Genomic DNA, 24065 nt, shown 5'->3' with positions numbered 1-24065 from the left:
ATACTTCTATTTCCTATCGCATTCTCGTCATTGAAGTCTCCATATATTAATTTAAACATATATTTTAACCAGCTGACGTGGTGGCCAACGTGATTGAGATTGGTGAGAGACCCACGTCTTGTTGGTTGCATGCTAGGGTTCAATGCACACCTGAGTTCACAACGCTAGCTATGCCGGTGGCACTTTTTGTGGCCTAGGATCCCGTGTCCATGTCTCCCCTTGATGTCGCAAAAGAACCCGCGGGAGGATGCGAAGAGGGTCGGTCAAATCGACCAAGAAGCGTCCTCGGTAGCGTGCGTGAATCCTGGCCTATGGCCAGAGGGTCGAAACACTCTCTGTGACCAGCATGTGTACAGCCATTGTTCATTGAATAGGTGGCCTGATGAGGCGCTACTCCCCTTATACTGAACGAACGGATGCTTTTAAATGGACAGAAAAGTATTTTCTAAACAGATAACTTTGAGTTTGAAACTAGCGCCATCATTTTTCATTCACGCGACACAGACGTAATTGAATGGTCAAAACTTTCAGTGATCTTTATAAAACAATAAGACATAGATACATCACTGGAATGATAGCAACACAATTTATGTAACATTGTGTGAAGAAACGACAGGCATTAGATTCGTTCACTTATCGTATGCTTGACTTTTAGAGGACAAGATTAAATACTAAATCTGGCTTCATCAGCATAGATTGAATTTATGTTTAAGGAATAGTAAGGAAAAATTAAATTCTGGTCTTGTGTGTGTGAGTGTGTGCTTCATTCACAAAATACATCTTTAAAGTCTGATATGGCCACACACAAAAAATGATGTCCTTCAACAGAAATTTGAATATCTATGAAAAATAAAAAAGTAACTTTACATCTTTCAGACAGATAAAAATCCCTCGGGAATGAACTTTATCATGATGACTAAACATGATAACACTTATTCCGAAACCAGATAAAGATCATACTTTGGTCAAAAATTTTCGTCCAATCTCATTTCTAAATATAGATTACAAAATTTGTTCCAAGGTGTTAGCAACGTAACGAGAATAAAAAAGTACTTAACTTGATCATCGGCTCCAGTCAAACAGACTATATTAAAGATCGTTTTATTGGAGAAAATATTCGCTGTATTTTGGACACTATGGACTATTGTAGGAATAATTCGATCCCTGGATTTTTACTTTTTATTGATTTTGAAAAGGCTTTTGATAGGTTGAATTGGGACTTTATTTTTCACTGCTTACATTTATTCAAGTTTAATGATAACTTTTGTCAGTGGGTTCGTACCCTCTACGCATGTTCTTCTGCTACAGTTTGCAATAATGGTTTTGCATCTCATTATTTTGACATTACTAGAGGTGTTAGACAAGGCTGTCCCTTAAGTCCTTATATTTTTATAGTTTGTGTAGAACTGCTGGCTATGAAAATTAATGCTAATAAGAGTATTAAAGGTATTTCAGTTCTTAATGAGGAGCTTAAAATCCTTCAGTATGCAGAGACACAGTTTTGTTTTTAGATGGTTCTTGTAATTCATTAAAGGAGACTGTTTTAGTTTTGAAGCATTTTGAATTGGCCTCAGGACTTAAAATTAAATTTGACAAGTCCAATATTTTCCCTCTTGGTCCTTTCATTGGTCGTAAAACAAATTTGATTGATTTGTATTCGTTCAAGTGGATTGAAAGCCAAGTAACTGCTTTAGGAATCGTTGTGAGTAATGACCGTGACAGCCTTTTCAGGCTGAATTTTATGCCAAAATTATCTCGGCTAAAGAGTATTTTGAATTTGTGGTTATGTCGTGATTTAACCCCAATTGGTAAAATTATTCTGGTTAAAAGCTTTGGTATTTCCCAGTTTTTGTACTTATTTCAATGCTTGCCAAATCCCCCGGATTGGTTTATCAAGCAATTGGAAACTATTTTATTCAAATTCATCTGGCATGGGAAACCATACAAGATTAAACGTAATACGTTGATTAGCTCTATCCCAGAAGGTGGGCTGAATGCAACTCATATTAAAAGTTTCATACACGGTTTAAAATGTTCATGGGTTAAGCGTTATACTAGTAATAACACTGCTTTTTGGAAGTTGTACTTTAATTATTACCTTAAGGATTATGGGGCCCATTTGGTTTTTGATTGTAATTACTAGGCAGTTGATATACACACAAATAATGTATTTATCAATGATATTTTACACGGCTGGACTCTCTTCGCCTTTAAAGATGTCACTGAAAATTATGAAAGTCAAGTGATATGGAATAATCACAACATAAAGGTGAATAATCGTATTATTTTTTATAAAGCATGGTGTAACAATGGAATCAAATTTGTAAGCGATCTTACTAATGAGGGTGGTAATCTTTTATCTTTTTCTGACTTTAGAGAAAAGTATCATATTAATTGTCCTTTCACTATTTACTATGGTGTCATTTGTGCTATTCCAGGTCATTGGAGAAGGTCATTGAATCACAGTATTACTAATCCTGAAACATTGAACACTCAGGCTATTCAATATCAATCACGGTTCATTTATAAGCACCTTATTCAAAGAGTAATCACTCGCCCTAAGTCTATTGTTAAATGGAATGACAAGTTTGATTTTAATGAGAGTCAATGGAATGTTATCTTTCAATTCCGTTTAAGTCTTTAAGGGAAACAAAGATACAGTATTTCCAGTATCGCTTTCTTCACCGTATTTTGGGAACAAATTATTTATTATTTTAAATGAAAATGACAGATAACCCTCGTTGTAATTTCTGCGGAGTTAATGATGAAACAATAGAACATCTTTTTTTGGGAATGTAATATTAGTGCTAGCTTTATTTTAGACGTTGAGCAAAACATTTTCAATAGACAGTTTGTTTTTTCCATGTTTTCTTTGGATATCAACTGTTATCAAAACATCCATTGAACTTTCTAATTTTTTATATCAAATATTACATTTTTCCGAAGAAAGTTAACGATGGTTCGTTAATTGTAAACGAATTTTTGTATAAGTTCAAATTTCAACTACAAGTGGAAAACATCAATTACATAAGAACAAATTACCTGGGCCGTTTCCGTTCCAGACCTTAAAGGCCACTTTTAGTACGTACCCATTTTTATTTGAAGAATAGTGGTTGCTGTTATGCCATTACTGTTTTGTTTATATGCATAAAGGTTTTAATGCAGAATGTTTGCGCTTATGTACTTTAAGGAAAAATATGTAATGAATGTTGTTGTTGCAAAAGATGAACAATAAATGATGGCTTAAAAAAAATGAAGACTAAACATTCAGGTACTGCAATTATACTATTGCCAAACTGGTCGAATTTAAAGTCACTGTCCTGTAGCAGCTAAATATTCTATTTACAATTCGGAAGACATTAACAACACTCCATATTTTATTGTGCAATTAGCTCATTATTGATCAGGCAGTAAACACTTATTCCATTATTAGTTGTCGATCATATCAGTGAATAGATTTGGTTTGCTTTCAACTTCTCTAAGTATACAGCTGATCAATTTAATCTACGATATAGTTTTGCATGTCAATGGGATCTAATTCTTGTGAACAATGAAGCGCTTCCACTACTGTAATGCCACTTAGCACTCAAAGTATCCAACTCGTAACCCCAAAGGGCTTTATTCGTTATTTCACGAAACACGTTCCTTTATTTGGACCAATATTTCATTTCTAACCGCATAACTGCAAACTGAACAAGCAAAGCAATAGTGTCTTATGTTAATACAGTATCCTTTACATTTCATATCAAGTTATGTTGTTCAGACCTTAAAGACAAGAGATATTCGTAGTTTTCAAGAAAGAGAATATTATATATATATACTGACTGTATATATATATATACTGACTGTATATATATATATATATATATATATATATATATATATATATATATATATATATATACTGACTTTATATATATATACTGACTATATATATATACTGACAATATATATATATATATATATTGACAATATATATATATACTGACTATATATATATATATATATATATATATATATATATATATATATATATATATATATTTATATATATATATGTTTATATATATATATATACTGACTTTATATACATACTGACTATATATATACTGACTATATTTATATATACTGACTATATATATACTGACTATATATACTGACTATATATATATATATATATATTTATATTTATATATATATATATATATATATATATATATATATATAGACTATATATATAGACTATATATATAGACTATATATATACTGACTATATACTGACTATATATATATATATATATATATATATTTATATATATATGTTTATAAATATATATATATATATATTTTTTTAATATATATTTTTTTTATATATATATATATATGTGTAGATGCGTGTGTGTGCTTGACTTGCCTCTAAAAGTGGTAATTCTGTGTACATTGTCATTCATAGTCATTCAAAAGCACTAGGGGTGCATGCACTCTGTACAATCGTAACACGTGCGTAATATGCTATCATTGACAGTTATGGAATGCCTATAATACGCATCAACACAAGTAGAATCACTGTGGCTTAGTGGTGTGGACCTATGTCTGTGACACGAAGGTCCGAGGTTCGATTCCTATACCTTCACCTGATATATTAGATATATAGATATACAATTACTATATTGTACATTTAAAATGCATCTGCTCTGATTATTTACTAACCGGGTACTTGATTATTGTGTTGATTTAAGGGATGGACTTTGACACACTATTAAGGTTTCGTTTTCTGTAGGTGCCCCATTGGTATTTTTACGCGATACCTTTGTTAACACTAATCTGTAGTGTCTATCATTCAACCGTCATTTTGTAATGGCTTCGGTTGGTTTAACCATCCTGCAGTTTGAACTCGGAGTACTTCTGTAAGGACGTGTCACTTCAACGTAACAGGTATGCTTAAATTAAGAAAAGATATTTTGTTAAGTATCAGGTACATTTAATAAGTGAAAATGAAAGAAACGAAACGGTGATATTTCATTCGATGGTGGCGTTGGAACTGTTTATCTGAATTCATTATCAGGAGTGTGTGGAGTGGCCTTCATATGTCACTGACTGTTTTTTGGGGGGTTTTTTGCGGGAAAAGAGTTCCAAAACATTTCTTGTCATGTTTCGTTTGAAGAATGCAGAGAGCATTATATATCGTAATCATTAATGTAATTGGAAAACAGGCCGAGAATCTGCACATTGTTGAAATTTATTAAACAACCGTCTGCTTTTTTGTTATTTTCCAAATGTCTTTTTGCTGACAAATTTAAAAGAAATTATTGGAGAGAATTAAAAAAAATGTAATTCAAGTTCCTTATCTTTTCGTTCAGAAACCCGTTCAAGTACTGGAATTTGTGTTACAGAATGCAAAAAAATAGTTTTGTCAGGACGCATGGGGGTGATTTTGCGGTTTGATCAATAAAATCAAAGTTACATGTCTCACTGCCTTTCTCACTGTACCTCCCCTGACCCCATATTCACCCCACTCCTACCCCACCCCTCTTCAGCTTGAACCCTCTTACCTCTATACTATGTAAATAGTTAAATTAGAATGACAAGATAAACAACTAGTGAAATCAATCATAAAACATTTAAGGAAATTAATGTATCTTGTATGTAACATAAATTGTGTTATTCTCTTTCAGTTCGAAAATGGCAAATAACTGGAATGAAGATGTATCCAAACCACGACAGATGAGTAAGTATGGTGTACTGCTCATCCATGACTCTAAAACGCAACTAATACGTTTGATTCGGTGTTTATGTCGTAACAAGAACCACTTGCAGTAGTAAGAAAATTCGTAGTCTGCATCTTTCCAATTTCAAGAAAACATAACATATAGAATGAACAGCTTTGAAGCAAACAAATTACTTTATATTAAGTGTGGTATACGGTTTAAGCAGGACTTGTTGCATGTTGATTGATAAACGAAGATAATTTTAAACAACCAATGTCATATGGTATACAATTTCTTCAACTTTCTAATTAAGTTTAGCCACTGATATCATTCATTTGGCTCGTCTGTTCATATTCTTTCCCTTTGTTTGTATTTTATAAAAAAAAATCCAATGAAACTATTTACGATAAAGATCTACGGCACTATTGAAATCCGTTGAGGGTTAATTGTTTTGGTGCCAGAAGCGTTACTATATTACCCTTTAACCAACCTTCATCTACTAAAGATACATTTCACAGCAGCATATGTTATTAACATACTACATATTCCATACTACATAACATACTGCATATTCCTACACTATTAAAATCTAATTTTATTAGCATTCTTTCTGACAGGCGAAACCGTTTTGACTCAGGGAGTGAGGAAAACGGTGGTCAATGAACTTTACGGCAAGATACAATATGTACCATACATCCGTGAAAACATTTTCAATGCTGGTGATGACCTGTTAGTGAGGCTTGAACCTGAAGACAAACAGACACGTTTTCAACGAATGAGACATGCCCCTACGCATAAATCGCAGCACAATGATGTATTGCATAAAGGAAACGAGAATTCCAAAAGTTCTGTAAATCCTAGTTACAACAAATCCATCTTGCTTCTGCAAGATGTTGCTGATTATATCCAACCCAATCGTCGTCCTGAAGAAGCTCCAACAGATAATCAGCTACGGAATATTCTTACTCGTAATCCTGTCCTAAGTGAGATATGTGAAATTCCACTTTTCGCTTTGATGCTTGCTCACATGTCCAACAAAAATGTGGAGCCCTTTGCCTCTCTGACAAGCTTCTTTAAATCTACATTGATGTGTTATTATGACCACATGTGGAAGAAGAAAATGAGGACAGGAAAGTCATCTGTTGAAACGTCGACCTTACCGAATCACGACAGACTCAACAAACTTTCATTCGATTGTCTCACAGCTGGCAGAAGCCAGCGATTTCGGTGGCCGAAAAACGAATTCAGGAGCAAAGTTGGGAACGAATGTTTCAACGAGCTAATCGCAATCGGGATTCTCATTGAAGAAGATAATTTAGGGATTCCCGGAAAGGGAACCTTGAGAAGAATTGTGAAGAAAATGTTTGTCAGATTCTATCACAACATCTTCGTCGAATGGTTTGCAGCGAATTATCTTTCGTCTAACTTGGGTAGTTTCTTCAGTTTTTCAATAAAGAATAAGTTGAAAGAGATCAACCATTCCGATCATCAATTTTTGTTTCGGTTTGCATGTGGTCTGAATCAGAAAGCGTCTGCAAACATTATCAAATACATTAAAAAAAGGGAAGGCGGAGACTACTTTGCAGCCGTTTGTTCCATAGAGCAGGTCAATGAAATTGACTATGTTGTTGACTTGGTGAGAACGTTCTGTTCGGATGGCATGGTGATCAAAACGACTGATGGCACACTCCAACAGAAGTCACAGATTCAGCTTCTGAGTATTGCCTCAACAAGTCAGGTAAACACAAAATAATAAGTAAGGTAAATGTGCAACTAACGTAATCTACCTGTATTTGTATTACTTAAGGTAAGTACGTTTATAATTCACGTTTTAAAAGGATTTTATGGTTACAAACAACTTGAAACTTATAATGAAGAGAAACATTATTTCACTCTGCTAGTTGCAACCTAACTCGAGATATGGATGATTGAATATAACCTGTTTTTTACTAGCTAAACCTTCAACTACTCCAGGAAGTTGGATCACAGTAGGGGGTCTGTGATGTCATCTGGGCAAATGTTCTTGAAACACTTTACATAAGCTATTATAATCTTCTTGTAGAATCATCATTGAAAACCTGACAAATTTGGAATGTTTGCTTAGCTGTTTTCTGTAGTTAGAATTTCATCAAAATGTATCTTATTTCTACTGTGGATAAAATGATTTACAAATTATAAAGAAAAACAGATATTATTAGCTGCCCTGCGTGCCCCAATGACATCATCAACTCTGCTGTTGTCAGATGCATTTATTATATGTCACATAATTTTAAAAAAAAATCATATCTTCGGGATAAAAAATGTTATAAGGATGTGACCTTCACCTAAAGATTCATAACATTTTCAGCAATTTTGTTAAGCAATCAAACATCAGATACCAGATAAACTTTTGAAGAAATGCGTTGCTCTACTACGTTCAATAGGACGATAGATACAGGATATTTTGTTATACCGCAAACTGGTAACTAAACACATATGTACCTCTTTTATCAGGATTCAGTTAAACCAGGTATGTTTGTTGGTACGTTGTAAGTATTTGGTCGTAAAGCTATTGACTAATTGTTTCAAACTATCTGTTCGGATTAAAACTCTCTGTTCTGATTACTTAGTGTCATGTTATAAAGATGTATTCAGCCAGAACGATTTCCAGAACTGACAAAGGAATATGTCAATGTGTCATACAGAAACTATAATATATGAATTCACTTTCTTAAGGGTTTTATAAACATTCTTCGTTCATTCTATTTGCATTCTTACTTTTTATCAATCACAGATTCCAGTACCAGTGTTAAAAGTAGAAGGACCCTGTGCTTCTTTTAGACATGGGAAAGTGATACTGCAGTCCGGTGTGCTCTTACCTGGCTTCTCATCAGTAGAACAGATACTAATCAAAGGGAAGCGGAAAGCTTTCACGGAGGAAGAAGTGATTGCACTACTACGCTATGGTCAACAATGTCATGGATTAACGGAACTAAGGTAAGATACGCTTTTCATTTTTTTTTTTATATAAAAATACACATTTAGTATATTACCATTTTAAACATGAAAAAGTACCAGTTTCTCATAATTGCGATACTTCTTTGCTTGAGCATGTTAGAAATATTTTTGATTTACCTAATCACCATACTTGGCTGTGAATCGTCTAATATATGTGGTTAAATGACCAATGTATGGCGGTAAACAATGACAGATGTTTTTAACCATTATTAAATTGCCGAAGTTCTTTGTAGCTATTTTTGTTTTTACAACAAAGATTTGAAGATTGCTCCTTGCCGCAGACATTCAATAATAACCAACTAACACCGTCCATTAAATCATGGAATGTGCCAGGTAAGCAACTACTTATATATGTATTCTATCTATTATCTCCATCTAATCTAAAAAGCTTCCCAAAACATTTCAAGTGGATAAGCTAGTAGCAGAAAATGTAATCCCTAACTGGAGATATGGTTGGTTGATAGTAACTAACTTTGACTGACTAAAAACTGTTCTTACACCAGGAAGTGGTCACATTAAGTGGCTTGTGGTGTCAACAAGGACAAATGGCTTCGTAGCTGAACTAAGGTTATTGTAAAAGTATTGTTGCTTCATCCTTGAGGTCTGACACATCGGGGAAATGATCTTAAGTATCAATGTCCTTTGTACTAGTAAGAATTTCATCATAAATCGAAGTTTAGAAATATAACTTTCCTCTGTTGAAATATACAATAAAAATATAACATTTTAAGAAATACAAAAAAACCTTTCTGTTGAATTGTCTTAATGACAAAAGTCACTCTACTGTTACCAAAGGTATTTGAAAAATCATCACTGAATTACAAACAAACAATGTCTTCTTGACACGAAATGAGGGTGTGTTCTGGACCTAATAAGGTACTCTTGAGCACAGCTACATCCATGGGCGCAGATCAGTCTTTCTTGGGGTCCTTTCCCAGAAAACAAATAAAGACTGCCGCAAATGCGATTTCCGTCCAATATTTAACAACTGTGGATAAATATAATAAAATGAGAACTGCTGCATGTCATTTGCACAATGCTGTATCAAACTGTGCCAAAGTTCAATACAGGGAAATTTGAAATGCAGCGTTTGGTCAAGACAAATTGGTGGGCACACGGTATATCATGTCCCCACCACTGAAAAAGTTGGTGGGACGCGTCCCGCTGTCCCACCAGGATCTGCGCCCATGGCTACATCATTCTGCCGCAGACGAGCACATTATCTTTTCTTTGCCGGTCCATCTGGCAATACGCGACTTTGAAGGAACTCATTTCTAAGCTCAAGTTTTTGGTAAACTAACGTGACTGTGAAGTCGGGAGTTCTGCCATATTAACATGTATTAACTTACTGGGTTAGCGTTATTCTCTTAAGGTCCATATAAGAATCAAACTGTTACGAACGACAACATGATGTTTCAGTATTGTAAGACGTCTGTATAGAAATCGTGTAATTCACTTGCAGAGATATGGACTGATGGTTATTATCCTAATGTGTTTATATTACTACAACATCGATTCCACTTTTTGTTTCCTTCCCCAAATAGTTTTGTGGAATTCATTTCGCTACTCATTTCAACTGGATCTTGCTTGCGGTCTTTGGAAGGTAAATTAATGGGACGATTCGATCCCTTATGAGCTATATCCAGATTAAGATGCTGAAATTATTGACTATTGTAGAGATATCAAAGTTAATAATCGCTATGAAGTCTGAACCAAATGATTATGAATATAGACACCCAATACGCCCAAGTCATGTATAAGGGAAAAGGAACATTTTGCTATTTAAAATCTCTCTTAAGTAACTAGCTATGAAGAGCATGAGATCCTATGTATACATTTTGTTCAATTTAGCAATCATTTTGTATTTTCATGATGATATCATTATGTTAAAACTGTTCTTGTTTTGTATTGATGTTTCAATGGACCATGAGGAATGTCGGGGCACATTCTTGTTCCAAAATGATCTCACCGATCACCATTTATTTCCCACATAGTTTTCATAAAACAGGTTCTTTGTAAGATAAATACTTAAGATGTAACATTTCCCATGATAATTTGACACCATATTCACTAGTATTCAATTCTGTTTTTTCCGTTTTGTCTTGAATACATATTGGCGAAAGCCTATATGGTTAGTAGAAATGAGGGTGTTTTTCTGCTTTTCAGAGATGTAATCAAGCTTTTACTAAATGGACCAATTGTGCCCATTTCTAAATTGAAGTATTTGTAGTCCTACTGTAATATAATGTAAAGCTCATATGAATCCACAAAGATACAAAATATGCTTAGAAGAATCCTGTAATTTCACCCGATACTCATAGCTAGTACAGTAACTACTGTTCATGGTCCACAACCGTGCATCAGTAACTATTGCGCTGTGTTCGCAACACGGTAACATGTGTTACAGTTGGCACAGTAATTACTGCAAAGCTGTTACACGTTGAACTACGAGTCCGACAGGTGAAAATTTGTAGTAATTTAAAAAAAATTAAACATTAAATTTAAATTGTTTTAAATTTTTAAAATTTTTTAATTTTTTAAATTAAATTTTTAAATTTGCATTAACAAAAAACTTGCAGTAATTACTGTGCCACCTGTAACACATGTTACCGTGTTATGAACACAGCGCAGTAGTTACTGATGCACGGTTGTGGAACATGAACAGTAGTTACTGTACTAGCTATGAGTATTGGCTGGTAATTTAGCCAGTGTTGGCGATACATTGTACTGAAAAAGCATGCATATCACCTTTTTTTTTTTTAAAACCTTTTGTCACTTTCACTTTTCCCTTAAATATTACCTTTTTATACTTTTGAATGATCAATATATTTCTTCAGGTCGCGGAACCCTTGGTCATTAATCCCTCAAAATGTAAAATTGAGAAGGGTAAAATAAGAATGAAGACAGGTTTAGTGCTACCAAGTCTATTATCAGTCGAGAAAATATTGGTAAAATTGAACGAGAGGAAAGTCACTGAAGAAGAAATTTTAGGAATTTCAAGCTATGGACAGCGATGTAGATCATTGAAAGAAATAAGGTAAGAAAAGAAAACAAAATATGAAAGTTCTTTTTTGCATAATTTAGACAAGACTAGTATGTGATACCCATATAGAAGCATATGTGATGGTTGCCATGATGACTCTCGATAATGCACGGTGTTTAAATTCACTGCTTGGTTAAAATTGATAGGTTATGAATTACCTCATGTTTCACTGGCTGCCTCTTACTGTTTCTTCTTCTTGTTTCTTAAGGAATACATCACGAACAGGAACTTACATCACGTACAAAGAAAAAGGCTAAGAATGGGAGATTGTAATAATTGCAATGAATGCAGAAAGTTCCGTATTTTGCATCAAGTTAAGCCAGAACACTATGTAATAAATTACAGCATATAGCTATAGAGAGTGTAAAAGGTGTAAAATATATGTGTTGGGTGGCCTGTCAATGAATATTGGAATAATTACATATTTTCTTAATAAATATAACGTTCTTCTTTTAATTACCAAGATTGGATGGATGCCTTGTACCGATGTCTATCAATCCAAAACGAATTCCGAAGAAGATGAAATCTTGGAGTGTGAAAGGTAAATAAATAGTCTTCAAAATTGGTTGCTTATTAAGCCACTATATTCCAACTTTGTGAACTCAGAATACTATTGTTAACTATGCGACTTTAGAGCCACTGTAAATTTAGTGTATGGTTTCGTATATTTGGATGTTAGAATAATCAAAACACCGTCAGTTTTACAGCATTTACCAGGAACAATACGAATTGCATTCCGCTTTTGCCTTGCTCACAAGAAAAACAAAATTTCAAAATGGAACTGGAAAATAACTACCTTTTTGGTTTGATTTTTCAGTTTTCAATTTTACCTTATTTAATACATGAATGTTTCCATTACTCACGTAGTTTATTGGCGTCCATTCAACTATGACTTCCTACTGAATTTCAGTTCGGGTCAGTGGGTGGTAAGTTCAATATTGTTTATTACCATTTTTGTATAGGTTACGAACTACATTTACCGTAAATCCATACTTCAATAGATCCTTCTTAATGTTTATTATTCTATTTTTGAAATCCTCTTATATATCATAATTTATGCTTTAGTAATGTTTGCCATCATAATTAAAACGGTCCTTTAATTTGGTAGGTAAAGGACACTATAGAGATGACTTACATTACCGAAAACGAGTGAAAAACAGCAAATGTTTTCTCAAACACTTTCCAAGGGACAAAACGTATGTCCTACTTCTAGGATTTTGGTGATTTACTGTGATTGGAGAACTAACAATTTTTATCAATGAATGATTGTGAGACCTCATGTTGTTGTAACTAGAACCTGAATGTGTAAATACTCTCTCATTTCGGGTAGGTTAGATTTGAGATTTTTATTTTCTAATCTGATTTGTATCGCATTTGACTGTACTATACAACATTTACGATATTAAATTATACGATTTCTTCATCAGACTGATGATTTGGACTCTGTAAGAAAGATTTGTTCCGAAGCTTTCTCGATTAGTGGCACACAGAGTACATTACAAAAGATGTCAGCGGTCACGTTACTGGGCATTGCAAATAGCAATAGTGTAAGTACCTTTTACGAGAGATATTTACAAACATTGTATTTGTATAACAGTATATCCTATCTATATCCATACACACCTTATCAACTCTAATTCAGCAATGAATACGACTAATATTTCTGGACACGAAAAGGTGTTGTTGAAGCTTTATTTATCCATCACTTATTATTACAAGCGGCACCATTAACATTACAATCATTACACCATTTACAATTACAATCGTCAGAGGCAACTAAATTGCACCAAATCAAGTTAATTTGAACGTCATTTAAACATTACACTTAAAACAGCGCAATTGATAATTGCACACAATTCAATTTCTGTTCATGTCAATTTAAATTTGTTTCTCATATTATCCTACAGAAGAAAACATAACAAACAGTACACTGTAGAAAATAGCGTAATATGAAGGGACACTAGAAAACAGGGAGACTATTAACGAGGCTAGTTCCCACAAATTTCGATTAATCTTTTTAAGAAAATTACAATATAAAACAAGTAACAAGCCTTCCCTGGGTACCAAAATACTGAACTTGTCTCATAGTTTCACTGTCAGGTAGGCATATAATGAAAAAGATATTCATTACGACAAATGCATTGTGCAATGTGTCAGACCATGACCAGCCCATTTACTGAGCAGTTAATTGAAGACGTTGCGGAGGCACTCTGTAAATAATCGTCATCATGATATCTATAGAGACTTACATTCTAAATGATTTTCTTTCACAGATTGCGGTGCCATGTTTAGTTCTTGATCCTTCCAACTGTAAGTACGAAAACGACACCATCAGATTGGAATCTGGTGTGAGGTTAGCAAGTATTCGATCATTACAGAAGATATTAATTCAAGCGGACGGAAGGGATTTGACCGCAGAAGACGTTATTGGAATAGCTAGCTATGGACAGCATTGTGACGAAATGAAAGAGCTAAGGTAAGAAAGTATCGTATTTTAGATAAATGGGTATTAAATATAACACTAGCTGGCATTTTGTTGGTGTTTTTACCCCCTGCATAATCTGATAACAGGGAAATGTCACTCGTACTGCAAAGAGCTATCCACGCCGTACCGGATAAGTTAAGCAAAAGAAATGAATACAGACTCATTTTGGCAATTGTTTTAGATATTTCAGCCAAGCATCGATTGTTCACAATTTACGTTTCATAGTAGGTAACTTCAACTCAATCATTAATGAGTCTATTTCGTCTCTCTACAAAATGAAAACAGGTTTCAAGATTGTTTGCTGCCTCTGTCAATAGATCCCAAGAAAATAACACAACGGCTGAGATCATGGAAAGTCCAAGGTAAATAATTTAAAGTTATTAAATACAAGGGGATCATTTTAATTACAATATCCTGATCTGGTAATGGAAACAATATGCATATAAAGGTATGTCTAATACATTCACTCATTCAGCTCTATCTGGTTTTGATGATAACAGCAATTTTACTTTTCTTTCATATTGAAAATTTCAATGATTTGCGACCTACAAAAGCAAACATGCCCACAAATCCGTCTGGTAAACAATTTCATTAAGAATGAAATTATAGTGTTTTCTTTTGCTTTATCCGATGCCATAAAATAGTATCATTGGTTAATAATTAGTAAATTGTAATATTGTTTTCCTGCGTTCGTTACAATAAACAGATAAAACTTTCATGAATTTACAATACCTCTGTTGTCAAACGATCTCTAAGACTGGTTTCTTCAGAAACGGAAATGTAAACGATGACTTTATTTGCTTTTATCATTTTTTAGTTAATTGGCGTCCATCTGACCAAGGGTTTCTATTGAATCTTCAGTCCGGCGAGTGGGAGGTAAGCAGGTTGCTGAGATAATATTTATGCAAAAGCAACTAATACTAACAAAATTTTAGAGTAACTATGTCTAGTCACTGTATTTTTTTTATAATAAGGCTGGTGTGATCGTCATGTCCGAATGTATTGGTCAAACTTGCGACATTGTTGATGTCCCTTTCAGACTTTGAAGTAATAATTATAGTTCCTGTTTCATTGGTGAAGAAAAGCTATCAACAAGTTTTGCGCAGGAAACGGATGATTGTCAGTGATTGTCCAGGAGATGTTTGTTTCTATATATCGAACGACGGTTTTAATTGTATTATAACACATTTAATAAGGCTCTTTCCATATCCAATTATCCTATTTTGTACATTATCTAAGCTACGTCAAGAATTGTGTCTGGTGTAAGACATGGAACAGTTCAACAAAGTGCCGAAGTTTATCTTTAGAAAATGTCAAACTTTCTCACGATGCTTAAGAGTCAGATTACTGTTCCCTATCGATTAATTCAGTATAATAACGTGTAATATGTACCATCTGCAGGACCACTTTTATCCCTTGCAGGCGACAGAAAATTATTTTTCAGATGTTTTACACGTTCATCTCTCTTTATCAGACAACAGACTCCATCGAGTCCCTTACGCAGTTCTGTTCAGATACAATAAATTTGTACAAACGAGACACCAAATCACAACACAGGTCTATTGTACAGCTTCTACACATTGCTGCTAAACGCAACGTAAGTTGACTAATGTCGAATGTAACTGCTATTTACCCAAGAAATCATTTGAAATCAATTAATCAATTAATTTACAAAATTTAAAGTTGATTAAATTAAGTTTAATTTAGACGTGAGTCGAGCCCAGTATAGAGTCTGACATAAATCTGACAAATGTATATTAAAGATTCACCATTACCAAATTAATTCACTAATATTATTCGTTAGGTCCATTTGATCTATGCATAACAATAAATAAGCTATACTATAATTACTCATGTATAAAACGTTGACTATCATATAAGCCGGTTAAATCAATTAAACGTGTTCCTGTTATAACCCAATAACCCCATAAGGTCCCAGATTATCTCGTACTTCAAAACAGGATCGGCAGATTTCGCCTGGATAAATTTCATGTTACCATAAGCAAGCTTTAGCTGATGAAATGTTGGTTTAAGTATGTATCATTTTATCATCTTTTTTATTTCTCTGCCGAGATCACATTATCGTCTTTGCACTGATAAACGTTCATTCAGTAGGATGACTTTGACGTGCGGTGATATTCTGCATAAATTAACTCCAGGCTTTTGCTTATTCATTATTTCATGACGTATACAATTGAGATTATATTGTCTTTGCTCAGATCTCAATATCCTGTCTTCACCTTTATCGATCCTTTGATGGGATTTGTGATGAAAACATCATCAGTCTGAACTCGAAGATCCGTCTTGCGTGTCCCTCATTGGTGCAGATGATAGGAATAAATACAGAGGAAGAGGGCAGAGAACTGACGGAGACAGACTTTGTTAGGGTGTTGTTATTTGCACAAAAATCAGAAAGATTGAATGAGTTGTGGTAAAGTATAACATCATATCAAGTGATATTAACACTATTGATCAAATATATACAAGATATACGTATACATTTTTGTCAAAGCATTCGTCATACTATTACATAGTTTTTGTTAACCAGTGGTCACATTGTATTGGTATGGAAATATATTGAACAGAAAAAAGAAAGAAAAAAAATCGAAAATGGATATATATATGCAGTGTTGTTAAACAACCTAAATACATTTATTACACCCATTCTCCTTTGGTATAGTTTGAATATCGACGATGCGGAACATCCATTTCAGCCACTGTTTGTTTGTCTTAAATTACTCATAATCTCGTGTTATTAATGATATAGCTAATGATGTCAATATATTAGTTTATGTGCAAGTAGGTTTAATGTTTGACGAACAACTCTTGTCTTTTGTAGTAGAATTTAGCAGTAACTTACTGTATATCTAGTTAATCTAATGAGGGTTGTGTGTACTTTGTGTGTTGTTTTTTTCTTCAATCTGACAAACTGCTGTATGTGAAATGCTAGCCCTGTTCTTTTTCTGTTCTAAATTCGTAGGTTTGGAGACTGCTTACTACCGATGTCTATTCCTGCTGCGTCCGTTCCAATAAAACTGAAACTGAAAAACGTCAAAGGTATACTAGAGTAGATTACTCAGTATTTTTCAAACCAGAAAACCACTTACAATAATAGATTTTTCAAAAACGATGTATAATCATGTGTTGAAGATATATTTGTATACACCTCGGTGAAGGTCTCTCTCCTACCTAAAAAAAGTGCATCTGAGTAATTCGATGACACGCAAAGCGCTCCTCAGGAATTGCCAGCGGTCACGGAACGGAAGTGACATCAGATTCTGGACCTATAGTCATTGCCTTTGTCGTGAATTTAAGATCATATCTTGAGAAAGCTTCTTACCATTAAGTGTATATAAAATGAAAACACGATATTGCAAACTTGGTAAAAATTGAACAAAATTTTGCCAGAGTTAACAAATCATCAAGCAACCCTGGGAGAACCGACGTTGTCTTCTATTTACAACTAAAGAAAAGTAAACAGTTACACGATTCGAGTTTTGTGACCACCAACTCTTTAACCAGCATTGTTTGTAATAAAGTCTACGGACACATAGGAACAACAATGCCATAGTCACTCTGATAGGCATTCGAAATCATAAAAATAGCTGCAACTCCCATCAAAATCCCTCACAGATTGACCTTTTTACAGTCTTCTATTAATTCTAGTTTCATTGATGACTAAAAATTAGCTAACTATGCACGTTGATGATGTAAAGGGAGTGACTGCCTAATTTTCTGTTATGTTATTCCTTTTGTTTTTACAACCTTCGTTTCAAGGACACCGAGCACATGTTTGTGGCTCTAGGTGATTGTTTGGAAATATGTTATTGTCTTCTTAAAAAAAGGAACATCACATTATTCAAATCATATATGTGGGCTTGTAATTACGGGTTAACTTATTAAGGGCTGACATAAGAAATTTTGATGAGCGCAAGACTCTACGTTACCGTTTGTTCATATTTAATGAGTTTCACCAGATATATCATAACGTCAAATGTGTATACCTTGGAAACGGAAAGAGCTTTTCGAAATAAAATTCAACAGAATTTAAATTCTTTACATTTTTATTCCTTGTAGTTTTATGGAACCCTCGCGACGCCTTCCTACAGTATAACCTCGATCTTGAGTCTGGTCGTTGGATAGTAAGTATTCTTATGTTATGTAAAAGCCCCCACCCCGCTTAAGAAATAATGGGGGTTACTACAATTCTTACAAAATGCTTCCCTAACGAAGGGCTGCAAGAACTGTCAAATTGAACATTACGAAAACCATCATAAATACTCCAGCGAGAGATAGGCTTCTGTGATTTCAATCAGATTTTGTTGACTGCCAATTCACGTTTGTATCAAGTTTTTAAGCAGTATGTTATTTGTACTTTAAGTTTCGAGTATCCCATACTTTAAAGCTACGATTCATCGACATGATTTCTCGTCTTGAATACTAAGTAAATAAGACATGCTGAATACAATCACATTTACAAAAGTATTGATATCTAGTTGATCTCTTAATCTTGTTAACATTGGTGGGGGCTCTCTTTCAATTTACAGAATGGTAATACCAAGAAATATATCAGAGATGCAGAGTATGCTGGAGAGGTTAGTTGTCAAGTTTGATTTACTTATATCACGATATTGCAAGCGTCGTTTGTTTCATTAGTCTAGACTTAGAAACCACTCAACTTTCAAAGGACCTGCTTGATTTAAAAGAAAACAAATTGTTTGGAGATTGCCTTAAAACATTCCATTAGTTGCACGGGCATAGTTCATTTCAATAACAAACATTCTATAAAGCAGTTTGTTTTACAACACTGGCAGAGACTTTAGATAATGTCAGCCCAAGCAGATCACACAGCGGAGCAAAATTTAGGACCTTTATCCCACACTCCCTCCCCTTCTCCTTCCCCTCCCCCTCCCCCACCCCACGAAATCATAAAAATATTAATACTGTATAATTTCCTGTTACAATATTCATAAACGGGCACGCTTACCATTGATACACGGTGTTGTGACCACTTGCGACGAAAGCAATAACTTATTAGCAAGTGCTTAACCACAATATTAGCTTCCATTTCATAATTTATCAAAATTGTTGTAATCTTTTTCAGGTGTCAAAGTTTCGTGTTTACTGGAGGTAAGTATTTCGCTATAGGTTCCACTCTGTATAATTGACTTGTCCTAGTCTTTGTCATAACTAAATACCACTACTTAACAGTGTTTTTATACACTGGTTAATCATTTTCAATAACAGCAGTTTACAAAAGTTCAACACTAGCTAGGATGATTCGAATAGATATCACCCTAGTTCTACTTCGAAAAAAGTGAAACATGTCTTTTTTCTTTAATCATTGATTAAGCATTGTCAATATTGTATAGTCCCAGATGTTTCAATTGCATAACACACTTTTGTTTTGTGAAATGTAAAGTGCTATCATTATGACTGTAAAGTGTATAGGCAAATTTACGTCCTTGGTATGTTTTTTGGTTTGTTTTGTTTTTGGGGAGGGTGGTTGGGGTGAGGGAACGGTGTCACGCAAATACACATAGCAATAATAATAATAGAGTTAGAAAGGTATGTCATGTTGTAGAATGTTGTAATTTCGCGTTTTATTTTTCTTCATTTAAATAGTGCAATGTGTAACCGGAAGGTGTGCAGCTTATATTATTAATGTAGAAATCTAATAGTGAACTGGGTAGAACATTAAAAAGTTGTACTTGTGTGGATTGCATAAGACGTGTGTGGATTGCATGAAACTTGTTTAGGCTGGATATAGTCCATATAATTGGTGAAGGTAGATTCCATGAAGATAGATGTAAAGATTTGTGGATATAGAAGAGGGAGGTGGGGAGGAAGGGGGGGGGGGTTAAGGCATAGGTATAGCTGGTGCTCGAATGGAGAGGAGAGTAAGAGCTTCCCTTGAGATGATAATCTGCACCGTCTTTTAATTTTGAAACATCGTGCAATATTTCAAGGTTTTAATGAGTGTAATTATAATGAGAGGGTTGCCCTGCTAAATAAGATATTAAATATAATTTGAGGAAATATATCGCAAGATATGTAATTTTTAAAATTTGACTTCATTTGGATATTGACTGAAACTACGTATCCTTATCCTAGAACCCCCCAACAAAGAAGAAGAAGAAGAAGAATTTTTATATTAACGATGTACTTATATTAATCATTATTATTCTCATTTGCTGATATGCGCGTAACATGATAAACTTTAGTTAGTCGCTATTTGTTTTTTAATCTTCTGCAGCCAATCACTGACGTCATAGTGGCACTATAATGTTGTCTTTCCATTTTGGTTCTTCTAGTTTATAGGTTTGCAACTCGATAGATAATTCAATATGAAAATTCAATTTTAAAAGAGAGCGACAACTGCAAATTCCGTTCACTGAAATACAAATACAGTGCAATGTTTGTCTTACATATAATTGATGTAACAGTTGCTAGAGAAACCTATATCAAACACAGTCTACAGGTTAATTTAATGTATTCATGATAACTTCCGCTGATATCAATATCATGCATTATTGTATAATATGTTGTCTTATCATGTGTTTCTATTTTTAATGTTACCCAGATACACAGAGTTTCAAAAGGCTCGGCTTACATCAGCGAGGATATTGAAGATGCCACAGGAGGTTCTGAAACTGGCAACAAAGTTGAAGTAATCACTAAAAATCATCGAACGTGCATGTTATCAGAGGCGAAGTAATATGCGGTTCAAGAGGTTTATTGAACAAGCCACCCACCCCTCGATATCCCTGGGCCCCAAGGGTTGGTTCTGACCTTTGGACCGAACGGATCAAAACTGTCTGTCAAGCAAGATAGCCAGACAAAATGTGCAGTTTAGATGAAGTAACAGTGAAGGACCTCAGCTCTCACTCTTGAAAAGGGCCCTAAAACCATAATTACGTCATAGCGTGTTATTACAATGTATTTGAAATGTCCATTTGGATATTCTATTACATAATGTTACAAATCTTCCAATATATATTATTTACTACTTAAACGTTCAGAATATTAATGTATGTAATTATTCATTTTACATTATTCATTCAACTCTGCATTATGCAGGGATTACTTTTTAAGCGCAATACTTGTGTTGCAATTCATGAAATACCTCGAAACATCAAAAACCATAAAACTGTATAAGCCATTACAAAATTATCAAATTTGGAAGAAAAATCAATGTTGTCGAATTTCTATATGGATATTTAAAACTGATTCAAAATGCTCGAACAGGCATTTTCTGTTGAATTAAAGGTTGAAAGACGTTTCAGAATTCCCACCTCCAAATATCAGTGACCAGGCATGTATTAAAATCACTCGTTCAAAGAGGTCGACCAAACGTATCTTCATTTGAATAGGGTTTTATATGATCTCATGTATATTAAATGACATTAACATTTTATACTAATATTTTTCATTTTTTAGTTTTTAGATTTTAATGACAAGAAAGCGATATACTGTAGAACTATGGTTCCCTGGTATGGAATCAAAAGGGCGCCATCCTTACGTCCTTCGCATCAATAGGAAGGTTTTTTTTTTCTAAGTTGTGTTTTTTAGAAATAGCTTTTAGATATATCATATTGGCTCAATAGCCTTACGAAATTATCAAATTTGGATAAAACATTTATTGAGCTCTGTAAAAACAGTATTAGGGTATATTAAAATGATATAAATATTTGTTATTCGATTTTTGTATTTGTTCTGTTTTAACAATAAGTACATATTATAATTACCATGTCCTTGTGTGACGCCAGTTCTCCTTGATTGATCTTGGGAAGAATCTAAAACGTTATAATTTCTTTCCTAAAATTAATTGTGTTCTGTAATGTGTTTTTCGCCTGTATATAAAGGTATATTAAAAAGACATAAAGATATGATACTCTTGACTATTTCCAGAAACGAACAAGGTAGCTTGAGAACATAACAATTAACTTTTGTGTTCCAAAATAATCACCAGAACAGATGAAGTGAATTGCAAATAAAACAAAATCCTACATTATTATTAAATGTGTGGACATCCGTGAGTTTATATATTGGGTTTAAAGATGAATAAATCTCCCATTAAGCGCATCTAAATCCGCAAACCCCGTAGTGTAAATAAAGTCATATAATTATGAAGTTACAACCCAAGCGCAATTAATTGGTTTAAACTGTATCACCTCTGAAATATATGAGAGACGAATTATAAAACAAATACAGAATGTTATGAAGATTATTTATCAACATACTTTAACAGATTTAAGTTAAAAAATGAAAAGAATTGGTTCATTTCTAGAAACTTATATGATTTCAGTACTGTGTATGCTGCAAACGTTACAAATATTGAACGCAACGGACTGGGGTGTACCGAGGTGGTTTGATCCATTTTGATTTATATAGATTTATGTTATTATAATATTTATAAATATTTATTAAAAACAGTGAAATGAAATCATCTCACAATAATGAAATAATGAATGAATAATTTGAATGATAAAGGAACGTTATAAAGAGATCTGATTTTATTCATTCGACTTTGATGAGATTCTGATAAACAGATATATAAAGTGATACACAATCCTTAAAGAGCCTACTCTTTTCTTGTTCCTTGTTTCCGGAAGACAATTTGTTTATAGTTTGTTTTATTCATTTATAACGTAAGCGATGGATAGTGTATTATGTCAATGAGAGCCTACTTAAGCTGTTCATGTTACCGCTTTTAATGTAAATATAGAAACTCAAAGGTGCTTATACGATGCTAAGGAAGGAGTCATTTTTCTTGCAAAGGTAAATTAATTGGATGAAGTCATTGCACATCAAGCGTGTGACCAATTTACTGTTCATGCTTACAGCTAAATCGCACCTGCATGGAGTCCTTTCTCGTACCCTTCAGCGACGGTGGGGGGGGGGGCGATTCTGTACAACACAGGTTACGCAACGCTGTCATATATTATGGTAAGGTCATATGATTGCCTGAAAAAAAAAAAAACGTTTTGATGGTTTTCGACAGCTCTTATGTCATAATACAACCATATGATAACGAGACAAGCTACGTATACGTTGTTTGTATGACACAAATACATCTATTGTTGAGAATACAAATGCAAGGTTTCACTAGTCAAAGTCGCCCAGGCAAGGTAAATATTATCCGGCGAGGATCTACACAGTTTATGGATTTGTAAATATCATGATGCATTCTCGAGAACTTTTCTTATTGTTACTTTTCATTTCGTTTTAGCTCAACTTCAATATCATGGCCACAAGTTTCACTGATTTTAACTTTAGAAATGATGCAATTAGAGATTATATTATAAAGTAACGGTTGTCATGGAGATATCATATCATAGTATTAATATAGTTTATATAATTAATATCGCTGATAGAATGAAAATCTAACTATTTCTTGTACTTGGCGGATTTGAGGTGTCACGAATCCCACTCAAATGTTCCATTAATCAAAATGTCTATTATATACTGAGAGAGATTAAAATTGATGCTAACCAACTCGGAATCATGTGTGATTCCTTAAGCCGGATCTCGAAAGAGATACTTTGAACAGACTCTGTTACGTGAAATGGAAGGCAACTGATGAATATAATTATATATAATTATATATAATTGAGATTATATTGAGTTGGAACATATATAATTCTCAACCTAAATCAAACAAGGTTTCGTGTCATCTCGTTAATTACCAAGAGCGCATTAGGTACATCAATTATAAAGCGTGCATTCTATAATTACATGAAGGACACCGACGAAAACGATTTGTCGACGATTACTGGATTAATTCCAACTGAGCTATATCCTACTATGTTGGCCAGTCTCTTAAAGGAAA

At 33.8% G+C, this 24065-nt stretch overlaps 1 protein-coding gene across 1 annotated transcript; it reads left to right on the top strand.

Moving 5' to 3' along the window:
* Window positions 1–4787: 4787 nt before the first annotated feature.
* Window positions 4788–22237, top strand: LOC139971347 (uncharacterized). The gene is made up of 20 exons (XM_071977707.1): window positions 4788–4935; window positions 5676–5728; window positions 6326–7446; window positions 8482–8684; window positions 8962–9038; window positions 10250–10308; window positions 11543–11742; window positions 12213–12289; window positions 12616–12674; window positions 13176–13295; window positions 14022–14224; window positions 14519–14595; window positions 15051–15109; window positions 15708–15830; window positions 16453–16664; window positions 17214–17290; window positions 18311–18375; window positions 18781–18828; window positions 19338–19363; window positions 20817–22237. Exons 2-20 carry the CDS (start codon window positions 5683–5685, stop codon window positions 20905–20907), a joined length of 2943 nt encoding a protein of 980 aa, XP_071833808.1. The 5' UTR covers window positions 4788–4935; window positions 5676–5682; the 3' UTR covers window positions 20908–22237.
* Window positions 22238–24065: the final 1828 nt, after the last annotated feature.

The sequence above is a fragment of the Apostichopus japonicus genome, chromosome 8, assembly GCF_037975245.1.
Source record: "Apostichopus japonicus isolate 1M-3 chromosome 8, ASM3797524v1, whole genome shotgun sequence".
NCBI classification, from domain to species: Eukaryota; Metazoa; Echinodermata; class Holothuroidea; order Aspidochirotida; family Stichopodidae; genus Apostichopus; species Apostichopus japonicus.
The sequence above is the reverse complement of the archived record's forward strand: the minus strand, read 5'-3'. Positions and strand labels throughout refer to the sequence as shown.